Source organism: Sphaeramia orbicularis, chromosome 24 (assembly GCF_902148855.1).
Source record: "Sphaeramia orbicularis chromosome 24, fSphaOr1.1, whole genome shotgun sequence".
Taxonomy (NCBI): Eukaryota; Metazoa; Chordata; class Actinopteri; order Kurtiformes; family Apogonidae; genus Sphaeramia; species Sphaeramia orbicularis.
In genome coordinates, this window is record NC_043979.1 from 42,792,050 (window position 1) to 42,806,398 (window position 14,349).

The 14,349-nt window shown below is 36.4% G+C and overlaps 1 protein-coding gene across 2 annotated transcripts; it reads left to right on the forward strand.

Moving 5' to 3' along the window:
- The first annotated feature begins 10,610 nt into the window (after window positions 1-10,610).
- Window positions 10,611-13,862, forward strand: LOC115415373 (uncharacterized). Of its 2 annotated transcripts, XM_030128923.1 has the most exons (6): window positions 10,611-10,726; window positions 10,859-11,197; window positions 11,327-11,587; window positions 11,689-11,736; window positions 13,236-13,331; window positions 13,424-13,862. In XM_030128923.1, exons 1-6 carry the CDS (start codon window positions 10,675-10,677, stop codon window positions 13,534-13,536), a joined length of 909 nt encoding a protein of 302 aa, XP_029984783.1. In that variant the 5' UTR covers window positions 10,611-10,674; the 3' UTR covers window positions 13,537-13,862. The 2 variants fall into 2 exon arrangements, with proteins under 2 accessions (XP_029984783.1, XP_029984784.1); XM_030128924.1 differs by lacking the exon at window positions 13,236-13,331.
- Window positions 13,863-14,349: the final 487 nt, after the last annotated feature.

Below are 14,349 nucleotides of genomic sequence, written 5' to 3' on the forward strand. Positions count from 1 at the left end.
AGACCTCCTTCACTTGAGTTCTGCATACAAAATGCACTTCTTGCTTAAGTTCAACTGATGGTTGTGGCATAGGAGTTACTTCACGAACAATCATCCTATGACTTGTGCCAATGGCGTCACTAGGATTTTGGACTTGAAACGAGCAACCAACTATGCTCCAGCCAAGATCAGTTAGTTGGGCATAGGGATGGTTTTCTTTGCCAGCAAGAACTTCTCTTGGTAGAAGGGCTTGTTGACAGTTATAGCCGATAAGTAGACCAACTTTACATTCGAGCATTGGAGGTAACTTATCTGCTAGTCTTTCAAGGTGAGGCCACCTTAAGGCTGTTTCAGACGTTGGGATATGTGACCTGTTAACTGGAATGAACTCCCTTGTAAATAATGGTGGTAATAGAATTTTCTTATCACGCTTATATCCTCTGACTTGAAGGTTTATTACTTTCTGACATGGTATGATTGTTGACTTTGCAGACATTGTTGATAATTGCAAGCTGGCTTTGCTTTTTTCTGTATCGAGATCTTGGGCTACTTCATCCAAGATGAAAGATGTATCACTCTGGGAGTCGAGAACTGCGTACACAAGTACTTCTTGATCTGGGTGATTTGTGGATGAAACCCAGACAGGTAATATGGAGGATGTCAACGTGCTTACAGTTTCTTGAGCAACTCTATTAGAGATGGCAACTGTTGGTTTAGTTTCTTTATCCTTTTCTTGAAATTTATCATCACTCTTTGTAGGTGGTGCTTTCTTACGTTCTACAAAGTTGTCATCATGCAAACATGCTGGATGCCTCTTTTGACATTTTTCACATGTGTTCCTCTTATCACATTTCTTTGAATGATGTCCAGTCTTTAAACATCCAAAACAAAGTTTTTCTGTCTGTGCAAACTTGATGCGGTCTTGAACTGTTTTCTCCATAAACTTATGACATTTGTCGAGCGTGTGACCAGTTCCTTTGCAGAAGAGACAGGTCACCGTACTTGTGTGACTTGAGTTTGTTGTCAGAGTTTTAGCTTGAATGACTTGACTGCGTGGGTGTTTGGGTTTACCTGCTTCCAAACCTTTTAATGCTTGCATTGAGGCTATGGGGTCGCATGCTAAGTCGGCTTCAGTGGATACAAATTCCACAAACATGTGAAACGACGGATACTCTCCATTACATATTCGTCTTACTTTCATAGCTGTGCGGTTCCATCTTGTGGTCAACCAATCTGGTAGTTTCAGTAAGAGCTTCTGAATTTCCATACAGTCATTCAGAACCTCTAGTGTCTTTATGTGTGGCATTGCAGCCTCACAACTCTCAAGGAAGTCAGCAAATTCCCTCAACTCACTTCCATCCTTGGAGCTTATTCTAGGCCAACTGTGAAGCTTGTCTCTAAAACATTTTCCTATAGTAAATAGATCTCCAAACCGCTTTTTCAGTACTCTCCAAGCTGAATCATATGCTTCGTCAGTACCTACAAGGAAATATCCTTCTACTGCTCTTTTTGCAGATCCACCGAGATACTTCCTGAGATAGTACAGTCTCTCATGCTTGGGAATATTCTTTCTTTCAATCAAGGTTTCAAATGATAACTGCCAGTCTTTGAATTTTAGAGGGTCTCCAGTGAACAATGCAGGTTCTGGAGTTGGAAGATGATTAGCACTTATTGCTTCTGCTAGAATGCCAACTAAATCTGAATTTAGCTGAGGTTGAGTTACAGCTGTGTGAAGTTGTGCACCTTGAGGGATGAATGGTGGACTTGAGGTTTTGAGTGTTCGGCTTGTGGTAGCTTCGGGTTGTACATCATTATTTTGTTGGTTTATATCAGTATGAAAATATGGAACATATATGGAGTTGGTGTCTTTAAAGACTTGACTTGTGTTTGGAGCATGAGAGGGAGCTAATGGTGTAATAGGAAATGGCTGAGTTTTACTCACTTGTATATTACTGTGTGATGAGCTTTGACTTTCAAAAGTGCTTTCAACTTCTTCATAAATCTTTACGCAGGCTTTGGCAGCATTAAATTTTTTAACTTCTTCCACACGTTGAATTTTTCTGCGCTGCTCTTCCATTGCTTGCTGTTTTTCCAAATTTTCACGTTCCAGTTTTTGTAGTTCAGCTGCTTCTCTTTCTTACTCATCCATTACTGCTAGTATTTCTTGAGATGCAGCTATCTCAGCTTCTGCTTCCACTCTTTTGATTGTTTGTGAGAATGACTGGCTTGAACTACCTTTGGACCTTCGTGAGTTTGACCTCGATTGAGAACTTTCAGATCCTAAGCATGACCCAACATCTGGCCATGGCTCTCCATCATCCTCTCCGTTTAGCTGTTTCTCAGCTTTTTTGACAATGAATGCAGAGAGTGATGTACATGAATGTACTTTACGCCTCATGTCTGCTTCAGGAGTTCGTATTTGACGTATTTGATCATACACGGTTTGCACATTCTTACAAGTGACACTTACATTGTTAATCATCTCACTTAATTCACCCTCTGAAGCTTCTTTTCTTAACATTACTTTGCTTAATCTTGCTTCATATCTCCATTTTTCAAAAACAACTGCATACTTATGCTGGAGGCTTTTGAGTTTTTCTTCTTGAAGCTCTTTTCCTTTTTCAGTTAGTGTTTTTACTCTTTCACTTTGACGGACCTTCTGTATTCCTGTAACTTGTATAGTGTCCTTTTCTTCAGCTTGAGTAGCTGGTACAGTACAGTGATCTTCATTAGCTTTATCTGTCATCTTGTGAGTTAAGTTTAACGTCTGATGATGCACTTGTTTGGATTTCAATAAATCTCTTAAAATGTGTGTTGTATATGACTTGATTACTTTGATATTACATTTACTATGCGCGTAAACAGCAACAAGCTTCACTCTTAATACAGGTACAGTTTAACTTGTAAATCTCTTTGAAAACTTATACTTTTGACCATAAGTGAATGCACAAAACCCTTCAAAATTGATCAACAATGCATCGTTATGAGGTACAGTAGACATCAAGTAACCTTTGACAAATGTGCTATAAAACATATAGTGGAACTTCAAACTTGACTTAATCCACTTTATAGCCTATTACCTTTAGCACAGTCCTTTCTTAATTTCTACATTACTTCTTAATGACCCTGTTGATGTGGTATTGGCTGCTTGTGAGCGAAGAGCTTGGTGATGGCGCCCTCTTGTGTCGCTTCTCGGTACCGTCACTCACTGCAGCGGCTATCGTCTCAACGAGCTTCTCACCGGCGCTGGGCTGGACGAGTTTTCACTGTGGCTCCAAAATGACAATACAGCACGGGCTTCTTAAAGACAGGCGCTTTTATTTAGCCTTTCAAACGCCGTGAAAACTAAAAGAAATAAAATACAATTGATTTAGGCACTGAAGCCTAAACAACATGAAATGTACATAACAAAAGGCTATCCTACCTCGTGACCACCTGTCACTTCGGAGGTCTCAGTAGTAAACAGTCTTTTCGTTTTATGAATTCTTATACAGCTAGCTTCCTTTTGCACCTACTGCAAACGTGGCTTCATCGAAGGCTTCAGCATGTCTGGGCCAAAACGGAACTCGAATATTCTCCAACTCTCACCAAGTCTCGCGATAACAGCGATAAATAGACCGAAATAAATAAAATGCTTTACATTATCCTCAATATAACAAATAATGCCTCCTATACATGAAACAAAACATATTTCCATAAATGAAGATAATAACATAATTATAATATTCCATCAAATATTTTAACTCTTAAAACAAAACATAAATTTCTCCATGCTTACATCGTTACACTGACTCTTACAGATTAGTTTTTCTTATGTTTGTGCAGGTGAAGATGAAACTAAACCAACCACAACAGCATCTACAACAGAAGGTAAAGCAGACATAAACATCACTGTTTCTTCAACATTTCACTCTTTGAGACACCTATTCATCATTAATCATCTCATTAATATAATACATTTCTACCCCATGTCTTTAGTTTAATGTCATATGTACGTTTCAGTGTAAACATCAGACTGACATGTGGCTGTGAATCACAGTGATAATATCTTTTTCAGTCAGTTCATTCACATATAGAGCATGTCTTTCTAAGATTTTCTGCTGTAATGTGCACCACTGCTCAGAAAAGAGATAGTTCTCATTTGTCAGAGGCTCAAACCTCAGAGTTCAGCTGTAGTTTTTCCTCACATTCTCGCCTAAACACTTCCTCTAACTGTCTATGAGAAACACCAACACAGAAGTGCTTAAGAATATGAGCTCTGCTGCACAGGTGATGAAGGCTGTACACCAAAACATGGACATTGACAAAGTAGACCACCAGTTATTTGAGCTCATTTTTATCAGCTTGATGGGTTTTTTATGTTCTTTTGTTGCAGATCCTGTTTTTTTTATCAGACTCATCATTGTGTGTGTGGGTTTAACAGGCCTCTCATTGACTGCTTGTTTTCTCACCCGGTGGATGAACAGGAAACGTGAGGACACATGTATAACAAACTAGAACTAACTTATTGATAAAAACTCAGGTTGACTCTGTTTCTCCTTTTCATGTTTCCTCAGGGAATACGACACAGATCAGTCAAAATGAAGTGGTCATGTCTCACCGTGTTGTGGAGGCTTCTGCAGCCTCCGCCGACCCTGACGTCACTTATGAAAACCAACAAAACACATAAGAGGACACAGAGTCGTCTGGAACATCTCACCCATCAGCGTTTAGTGGGTTTTCTACTGTACATTTAATCTACAGGGTGGGGAAGCAAAATTTACAATGAACATTTAGTTGTTTTTTCTCAGCAGGCACTACGTCAATTGTTTTGAAACCAAACATATATTGATGTCATAATCATACCTAACACTATTATCCATACCTTTTCACAAACTTTTGCCCATATGAGTAATCAGGAAAGCAAACGTCAAAGAGTGTGTGATTTGCTGAATGCACTCGTCACACCAAAGGAGATTTCAAAAATAGTTGGAGTGTCCATAAAGACTGTTTATAATGTAAAAAAGAGAATGACTATGAGCAAAACTATTACGAGAAAGTCTGGAAGATACTATTAAAGAAGAATGGGAGAAGTTGTCACCTGAACATTTGAGGAACACTTGCGCAAGTTTCAGGAAGCGTGTGAAGGCAGTTATTGAGAAGGAAGGAGCACACATAGAATAAAAACATTTTCTATTATGTAAATTTTCTTGTGGCAAATAAATTCTCATGACTTTCAATAAACTAATTGGTCATACACTGTCTTTCAATCCCTGCCTCAAAATATTGTAAATTTTGCTTCCCCACCCTGTATATAGACATGATCTGTCTGAGTCCTGTGTATTTAGTATTTTCTGAATCTGTAACAATTGTGCAGGTATATATTCAGTTATTTCTCATTAATGTGTTTGATTTTTTATTTTAATTTTTTTAAAAGGAAAATGTATATCATTAAAATCAAATCCACTTTATTGTAATCCATGAACGAATGATATAGGTGGATGTCAAACTTTTATTTCAAATCTTATCGTACGTTTTAACAAAGAAAAAATAAATAAAAACAAATTAGAAATGTACATTGACAGTAAATGACTCTAAGGATTATCATGTGCTTAGCCAACATAAAGTTCAGTCTATCACAATACAAGCCCCACCCGTGGACACATGATGTTTTTTTTGTTTTTAAGAAAGAAAAAAAAAATTACACACACACACACACACACACACACACATATATATATATACATATATATATATATATATATATATATATATATATATATATATATATATATATATATATATATGTGTGTGTGTGTGTGTGTGTGTATATATATATATATATTAGTGAACCGAATTAATCAGAGAATATAAAAAAAATAGCCGGTTTACTGTAAATACAGATATACCATCAAACCTCAGCCACTGAACTAGAAAACGAGTTACAAACGACCAAATAATGCATCAACTAACATTTATTGTTTAAAGATGCCAAAAATATGAGGCTGACACTAATAAACTGATTCGGGTTCACGGGTCTGATTGACCCCATGTTCTTGTTGTATTCAGCTACAACAGCTAGTCTAGGCACAGTAACATGGCACTTTTCCTTTGTTGACCACCTCATGCTCTATCCCATGGACAGTGGAGACAATCAGGACTGCCTTATTATCCTGCCATTTTGTCACAGCAACCTCCAGTGGTTTTCTAACAACCATTTCAGGTTTACTTCCTCCTTGATTTTATAGTTTGGAATCATCTGACATCTTTCATTTGCACCGTGCAGGAATTCAATTCCTCATAGTAGTCCCTTTCTTTCTGACTTTGATGGACTGCCTCATCTTGAAGAATTTCTCAGTCCGGATCCAACGGTGCCTGAGGCATGCCATGTAAGTAGACATGCCAAGGAAGCTTTGCAGCTGATGGTTTTCCTTTTATTTATTCACTGTCTGTGTGTGGGAGGATGTGGTTTATGACACTGCCTGTTGTACTTAAAGTATCTTCACAGAGAGGAGGAGGTATGTTGAAGAAACAGGAAGTAGAAGTGTGTTTTCCTAACTGTATCATTTGTTTATACAGTGTAAGATCAAGACAAAGATAGAGACAATATATGGGTGACTTTATGTGGATTTTACTGTGTTTGATTTTTCTCCAATTAACAGGTATGGATGAAAATCAAACTGATCTATTTGTATCATTGCTCAACACTTTATTGAGTTTAGTTGACAGAAATCAATATTAAAAACACACTGAAATTTGATTTATTTTTCATTTCTTAGCAGATGTTAATGGAAACAACATCAGTGTCTTTGTCCAGAATGAAAATGATGCCACTTTGCCTTGTATGAATGCGATCAGTGGTCAACATGAATATGAGAAGACTACATGGACTTTCAGAGCTTCAGTAAGAGAATCAGCAGTGGAGTTAATTAAAGACGGAAAAGTTAAAGAATCTGTTTTAAATCAATCACACAGACTGACTATTACAGCAGACTGTTCTCTGCTTATAAGCAAAGTCAACTCATTAAGTACAGGTCACTATTACTGTAAACAGAGCGATGAATCAAAAGAACACAATGATGATGATGCTGAGGTTCATCTGTCTGTTGTGTCCAGTGAGTATTTTCAGCTCAGTCTGCAGATGAAAATAAAAATATGGGCACATCATAACAACTAGAATTACACTGAGGAAATTACATTCTTTTCTTTTTGTGTTTCTTACAAAATATCTCCTTCTTCCACTGTGTCTGAAAAGAACGACAGGAAGGTGCAGTTCACCTGCTGTGTGAGGGTGCATGAAAAATGTGAACACACAGTGAAGTCCATCCATTTGAAGGTGCTACTGAAAGAGGAAACTGAGACACCTGTTGTGAATAACCTCTGATTTAAGCACTTAACTGATGTGTTTGATCAGCTGATTGATCAGCTGTTTGTGGTGTCTTCCACATGTTCTGCTACAAGAGATTATGATGAAGATATGGAATTAGTGTATGGTTTCATCAGTGAAAAAACACATTGCAGAAATTTTATATGGAAAACAACATTTGTTTCATCTACTGTTTGCTAGTCATGTGTAACATAACCTACAGCACTACCCTTTGGTGACAGAACACAACTCAGATTATTTGCTCCAACTAGTTCATGGAAATGCACAAAATTCGCATTTTCATGTTTGTGAAAAGCTTCTTCCTCTTTCCTTCTCATGATCATAACTAATTTTCTTCCAGGATCTTCTTTCTTTTTCTTTATATCTTAGGTTTTCTATCATGTGATGCTCAGATTCATGGGGGGCTTTGACAAAGTTGAGCATTTTTACCCAAATATGACTGAGTTTCAATAAATCATAAATGGAAAAAAAAATTGCATTTAAGCATCTCTGACTGAGCTGTTACTTTATTTTTCAATTGTGGTGGAAGGGCTTCAAAAGTCCCATTACATCAAGGAAGACAGATCTACTTAGAAATGATCTCATATCCAAAAAGAAAAGGTAGGTGTCCTGATGGTTTTCCTTTTATATATTCATTGTTTGCATGTGGGAGGATGTGGTTTATAATGCCCCGACTGTCGTATTTAAAATATCTTCAATCTAATGCTAAAAGACTGAAGTCATAGAGAGGAAGAAGAGGTACGTGAAAAAACAAGGAGTAGAAATGTGTTTTCCTGACTGAATCATTTGTTCATAGAGTGTGAGAACAAGTCAAAGACAGAGAAATAGATGGGTGAATTTATGTGGATTTTACTGTGTTTGAGTTTTCTCCAATTGACAGGTAAGGATGGAAATCAAACTAATCTTTTTATTTATCATTTGTATCATTACTCAACTCTTTATTGAGGTTAGTGGACAGAAAACAACATTAAAACTACACTTTCATTTTATTTTATGTTTCATTTCTCAACAGAAATTCATGGAGATAACATCAGTGTCTTTGTCCAGAATGAAAATGATGCCACTTTGCCTTGTATGAATGTGATCAGTGGTCAGCGTGGATGTGAGAAGACTACATGGACTTTCAAAGCTGCAAACAGACGATCAGCAGTGAAGCTAATTAAAGATGGAAAGGTTAAAGAATCTGTTAAAAATCAATCACAAAGACTGAAAATTACAGCAAACTGTTCTCTGCTTATAAACAAAGTCACAGTGTCGAAAGCAGGTCACTATTACTGTAAACAAAGTGATGAAACAAAAGAACACCATGATGATGATGATACTGAGCTTCATCTGTCTGTTGTGGCCAGTGAGTATTTTCAGCTCAGTCTGTCGATGTAAACAAAAATACTGACAAATCAAAACAATTAGTATTACAAGGATAAAATTACATTCTTTTCTTTTTGTGTTTCTCACAAAATATCTCTTTCTTCCACAGTGTCTGAAAAGAACGACAGGAAGGTGCAGTTCATCTGCTCTGTGTGGGTGCATGAAAAATGTGAACACACAGTGAAGTGGCTGTATGATGGTGAAGTAATGAACAGTGTGACTAAAGATTTAAAGATATCATACATCTGTTTGGCCTCTGTGACCTTGGATAATAAACCACTGAATTATGAGTTGCTGGAGTGTGAAGTGACAGATGCAGTCAGTAAAAAAGTGCATCGCTTTCCCTTTAAATCTGCTGTTCAGAAAACAGGTAAGAATACAGTCATCTGTTTAACATCACTTTAATTAAGCAATACTCAGATAAATATTGGTTTCTGTGACTATTGTTTAGTTTTATGTCATATCTATGTTTCAGTCTGTAAACATCAGACTGACAGTTTTTTTGCTATAACATGCACCACTGCTCAGAAATTCTAGAAACAGACAAAAAAAACACCTCCATATAATTAGAAAAATTTTTGTAAGTTCTGAATGTGTTAACCACGGTGTAATGATAATCTGTCTAACATCACTTTATGCAAGAAATACTCACACAAATACTGGTCTAAGTTATTGTCCATGGATTAGTTTTTCTTATATTTGTGCAGGTGAAGATGAAACTAAACCAACCACAACAGCATCTACAACAACACAAGGTAAAACAGACATAAACATCACTGTTTCTTCAACATTTCACTCTTTGAGACACCTATTCATCGTTAATCATCTCATTAATATAATACATTTCTATCCCACGTCTTGAGTTTAATGTCATATGTACATTTCAGTGTAAACATCAGACTGACATGTGGCTGTGAATCACAGTGATAATATCTTTTTCAGTCAGTTCATTCACATATAAAGCACGTCTTTCTAAGATTTTCTGCTGTAATGTGCACCACTGTTCAGAAAAGAGATAGTTCTCATTTGTCAGAGGCTCAAACCTCAGAGTTCAGCTGTAGTTTTTCTCACATTCTCACCTAAACACTTCCTCTAACAGTCTATGAGAAACACCAACACAGAAGTGCTTAAGAATATGAGCTCTGCTGCACAGGTGATGAAGGCTGTACACCAAAACATGGACATTGACAAAGTAGACCACCAGTTATTTGAGCTCATTTTTATCAGCTTGATAGTTTTGTTTCATCAGTGAAAAAAGACATCACAGACATTTTTCATGGAAATCAACAACATCTGTTTCATCTACTGTTTGCTAGTCATGTGTAACATAACCTACAGCGCCACCCTTTGGTGACAGAACACAACCCAGATTATTTGCCCCAGACAGTTCATGGAAATGCACAAAATTTACATTTTCATGTTTGTGAAAAGCTTCTTCCTCTTTCCTTCTCATGATCATAACTGATTCTCTTCTAGGATCTTCTTTCTTTTTCTTTATATCTTAGGTTTTCTATCATGTGATGTTCAGATTCATGGGGGGCTTTGTCAAAGCTGAGCCTTTTTAACTAAATGAGTGTGTTTCAATAAATCACAAATGAAAAATAATCTGCATTTAAGCATCTCTGACTGAGCTGTTGCTTTATTTTTGATTGTGGTGGAAGGGCTTCAAAAGTCCCATTGTGTCAAGGAAGACGTATCTATATATAAATCATCTAATATCTAAAAGAAAAGGTAAGTGTTCTGATGGTTTTTCTTTTATATATTCAGTGTTTGCGTGTCTAAGGATGTGGCTTATAATGACAGAGTTTGGTTCTTACAGTATCTTCTCTCTAAATTCTAAAAGACTGAAGTCACAGAGAGGAGGGGGAGGTACGTTGAAGAAAAAGGAAGTAGAAATGTCTTTTCCTGACTGAATCATTAGATCATAGAGTGTGAGAACAAGTCAAAGACGGAGACAAACGATGGGGGAATTTATGTGGATTTTACTTTGTATGATTTTTCTCCAATTTACAGGTAATAACAAAAATCAAACTAATCTTTTTATTTGTCGTTTGTATCATTGCTCAACATTTTATTGAGGTTAGTGGACAGAAAACAACATTAAATCTACACTTAAATTTGATTTTCTGTTTTATTTCTCAACAGTAATTCATGGAGATAACATCAGTGTCTTCATCCAGAATGAAAATGATGCCACTTTGCCTTGTATGAATGTGATCAGTGGTCAACATGAATGTGAGAAGACTACATGGACTTTCAAAGCTGCAGAAAGCAAATCAGCAGTGGAGCTAATTAAAGATGGAACAGTTCAAGAATCTGTTTTGAATCAATCACACAGACTGAGTATTACAGCAAACTGTTCCCTGCTTATAAACAAAGTCACAGTGTTGAATGCAGGTCACTATTACTGTAAACAGAGTGATGAATCAAAAAAACACGATGAGAATGATGATGATGATGAGGTTCATCTGTCTGTTGTGACCAGTGAGTATTTTCAGCTCAGTTTGTCGATGTAAACAAAAATACTAACACATCAAAACAGTTAGTATTACAAGGATAAAATTGCATTCTGTTCTTTTTGTGTTTCTTACAAAATATCTCCATCTTCCACAGTGACTGAAAGGAACGACAGTAATGTGCAGTTCATCTGCGCTGTGTGGGGGCGTAAAAAATGTGAACACACAGTGAAGTGGCTGTATGATGGTGAAGTAATGAACAGTGTGACTAAAGTTTCAGAGTTATCATACATCTGTTTGGCCTCTGTGGCCTTGGATAATAAACCAATGAATTATGAGTTGCTGGAGTGTGAAGTGACAGATGCAGACAGTAAAAAAGTGCATCGCTTTCCCTTTAAATCTGCAGTTCAGAAAACAGGTAAGAATACAGTCATCTGTTTAACATCATTTAAATCAAGAAATACACAAATATTGGTTTAAGTTATTGCACATGGATCCATTTTTATTGTATTTGTGCAGGTGAAGATGAAACTAAGCCAACTGCAGCAGCACCTACCACAACAGCAGGTAAAACAGACATAAAGATCACGGTTTCTTCAACATCTCACTCACCTGGTGCTGTTTTTGTGTCAGTTCCCAAATGATTTTTTTCTATATCTTTAACCTTTCTCAAGTGATTTATGTCCATTCATTATAATATTATTCTCTGTATTTTGCATTTTTTCAGTAAAAACCATGTATTTTCCTGTATTTCATTTACTGATCATGGATATGTTCATAAAAGTTCAAATTAAAAATGAGGGTTACTTTTATCAGAAACAAAGAAAACTGAAGAAAAACGGACTTTTACTTTGCTGTTTGTACTGGTGAATCAATGTTGTAGAAGATGACCATATTTCCACGTTCACTATGGAGCCTCTAAACATTCAAAAAAGACACATGTGATGCTGCTGAAAAGCTGAGAAACTGCATTTTAAACATTTTATTTACATGTATTGATAAGATTCATGGATCAGCAGGTATTAAACATTTTAGATCAATAGATGCTTTAGGTCGCCAGCGGCTGTTTGGGTCTTTATGGGTTAAGGTCATTCCTTCTCACCTCTTTAATCCAACTGATATAATCTGTTTCTATGACGATTGTTTAGTTTTCTGTCATATCTACGTTTCAGTCTGTAAACGTCAGACAGACAGTTTTTCTTCTGTAACATGCACCACTGCTCAGAAATTCTCCTCATATTTAGGGAACAAACAGACAAAAAAACAAACAAAAAAAAGACTCCATATGATTAGAATAGTTTTTGTGACTTCTGAAGTAGTTCACCACAGTAGTTTGTCATGTCTGTGCGGTTTCACAGTTGTGCTTCTGTTTTTACCCTCATTCTTTGTGAGTTCTGAATGTGTTAACTACGGTGTACTGATAATCTGTCTAACATCGCTTTATGCAACAAATACTCACACAAATATTGGTCTAAGTTATTGTCCATTGATTAGTTTTTCTTATATTTGTGCAGGTGAAGATGAAACTAAACCAACCACAACAGCATCTACAACAACATAAGCTAAAACAAACATAAACATCACTGTTTCTTTAACATCTCACTCTTTGAGACACCTATTCATCGTTAATCATCTCATTAATATAATACATTTCTATCCCACGTCTTGAGTTTAATGTCATATGTACGTTTCAGTGTAAACATCAGACTGACATGTGGCTGTGAATCACAGTGATAATAGCTTTTTCAGTCAGTTCATTCACATATAGAGCACGTCTTTCTAAGATTTTCTGCTGCAATGTGCACCACTGCTCAGAAAAGAGATGGTTCTCATTTGACAGAGGCTCAAACCTCAGAGTTCAGCTGTAGTTTTTCTCACATTCTCGCCTAAACACTTCCTCTAACAGTCTATGACAAACACCAACACAGAAGTGCTTAAGAATATGAGCTCTGCTGCACAGGTGATGAAGGCTGTACACCAAAACATGGACATTGACAAAGTAGACCACCAGTTATTTGAGCTCATTTTTAAAACCTTGATGGGTTTTTTATGTTCCTTTGTTGCAGATCCTGTTTTTTTTATCAGACTCATCATTGTGTGTGTGGGTTTAACAGGCCTTTCATTGACTGCTTGTGTTCTCACCCAGTGGATGAAAAGGAAACGTGAGGACACATGTATAACAAACTAGAACTAAAAAGATGATTATCGATAAAACCTCAGGTTGACTCTGTTTCTCCTTTTCATGTTTCCTCAGGGAATACGACACAGATCAGTCAAAATGAAGTGGTCATGTCTTACCGTGTTGTGGAGGCTTCTGCAGCCTCCGCCGACCCTGACGTCACTTATGAAAACCAGCAAAACACATAAGAGGACACAGAGTCGTCTGAAACATCTCACCCATCAGCGTTTAGTGGGTTTTCTACTGTACATTTAATCTGTATAGACATGATCTTTCTGAATCCTGAGTATGTAGTATTTTCTGAATCTGTAACAACTGTGCAGGTATATATTCAATTATTTCTGATTAATGTGTTTGTTTTTTTGTTTGTTTGTTTGTTTTAAAGGAAAATGTTGTATATCATTAAAATCAAATCCATTTTATTGTAATCCATGGACGAATGATATAGGTGGATGTAAAACCTTTATTTTAAATCTTATTGTACATTTTAAGACAGAAAAAATAAATAAACAAATCAAAAATGTACATCATCTTATAAACCTCCTTGACTCTAAAAATAGAATTATCATCTTCAGTTCTGCACAACATCCGCCCCAGCTGTGGACACATGATTTTTTTTTTTTTTTAATTATATATCATGGACAAAATTCATCGGGAAATATCAGTTTATAAAAATGCCTTATACTTTAGTGTAAATACAGACATACCATCAAACCTCAGCCACTGAACTAGAAAACAAAAGACCAAATAATGCGTCAAGTAACACTTATTGTTTAAAGACGCCAAAAACATGAGGCTGACACTGATAAACTGATTCAAATTCAGGGCTCTAATTGATCGCAGACTATACATGAAGATGGACGTGGTGAAAACATTTCAGCTTCGGACAAAACTAATCAGTCCAATGACGCATGTAAAAGTAAATAAACAGAAGTAGATACACATTCTGCAGTATTACCTATAGGACACATAACACAGTATGTGTTGCACTTCTTAACGTT

Bases quoted from the DNA above. Each gene is read 5' to 3' on its own strand.
- LOC115415373 (XM_030128923.1), top strand. From the start codon at position 10,675: ATGGGGGAATTTATGTGGATTTTACTTTGTATGATTTTTCTCCAATTT. The intron at 10,727-10,858 runs GTAATAACAAAA...ATTTCTCAACAG, and splicing joins GATTTTTCTCCAATTTACAG to TAATTCATGGAGATAACATC. The intron at 11,198-11,326 runs GTGAGTATTTTC...CATCTTCCACAG, and splicing joins TCATCTGTCTGTTGTGACCA to TGACTGAAAGGAACGACAGT.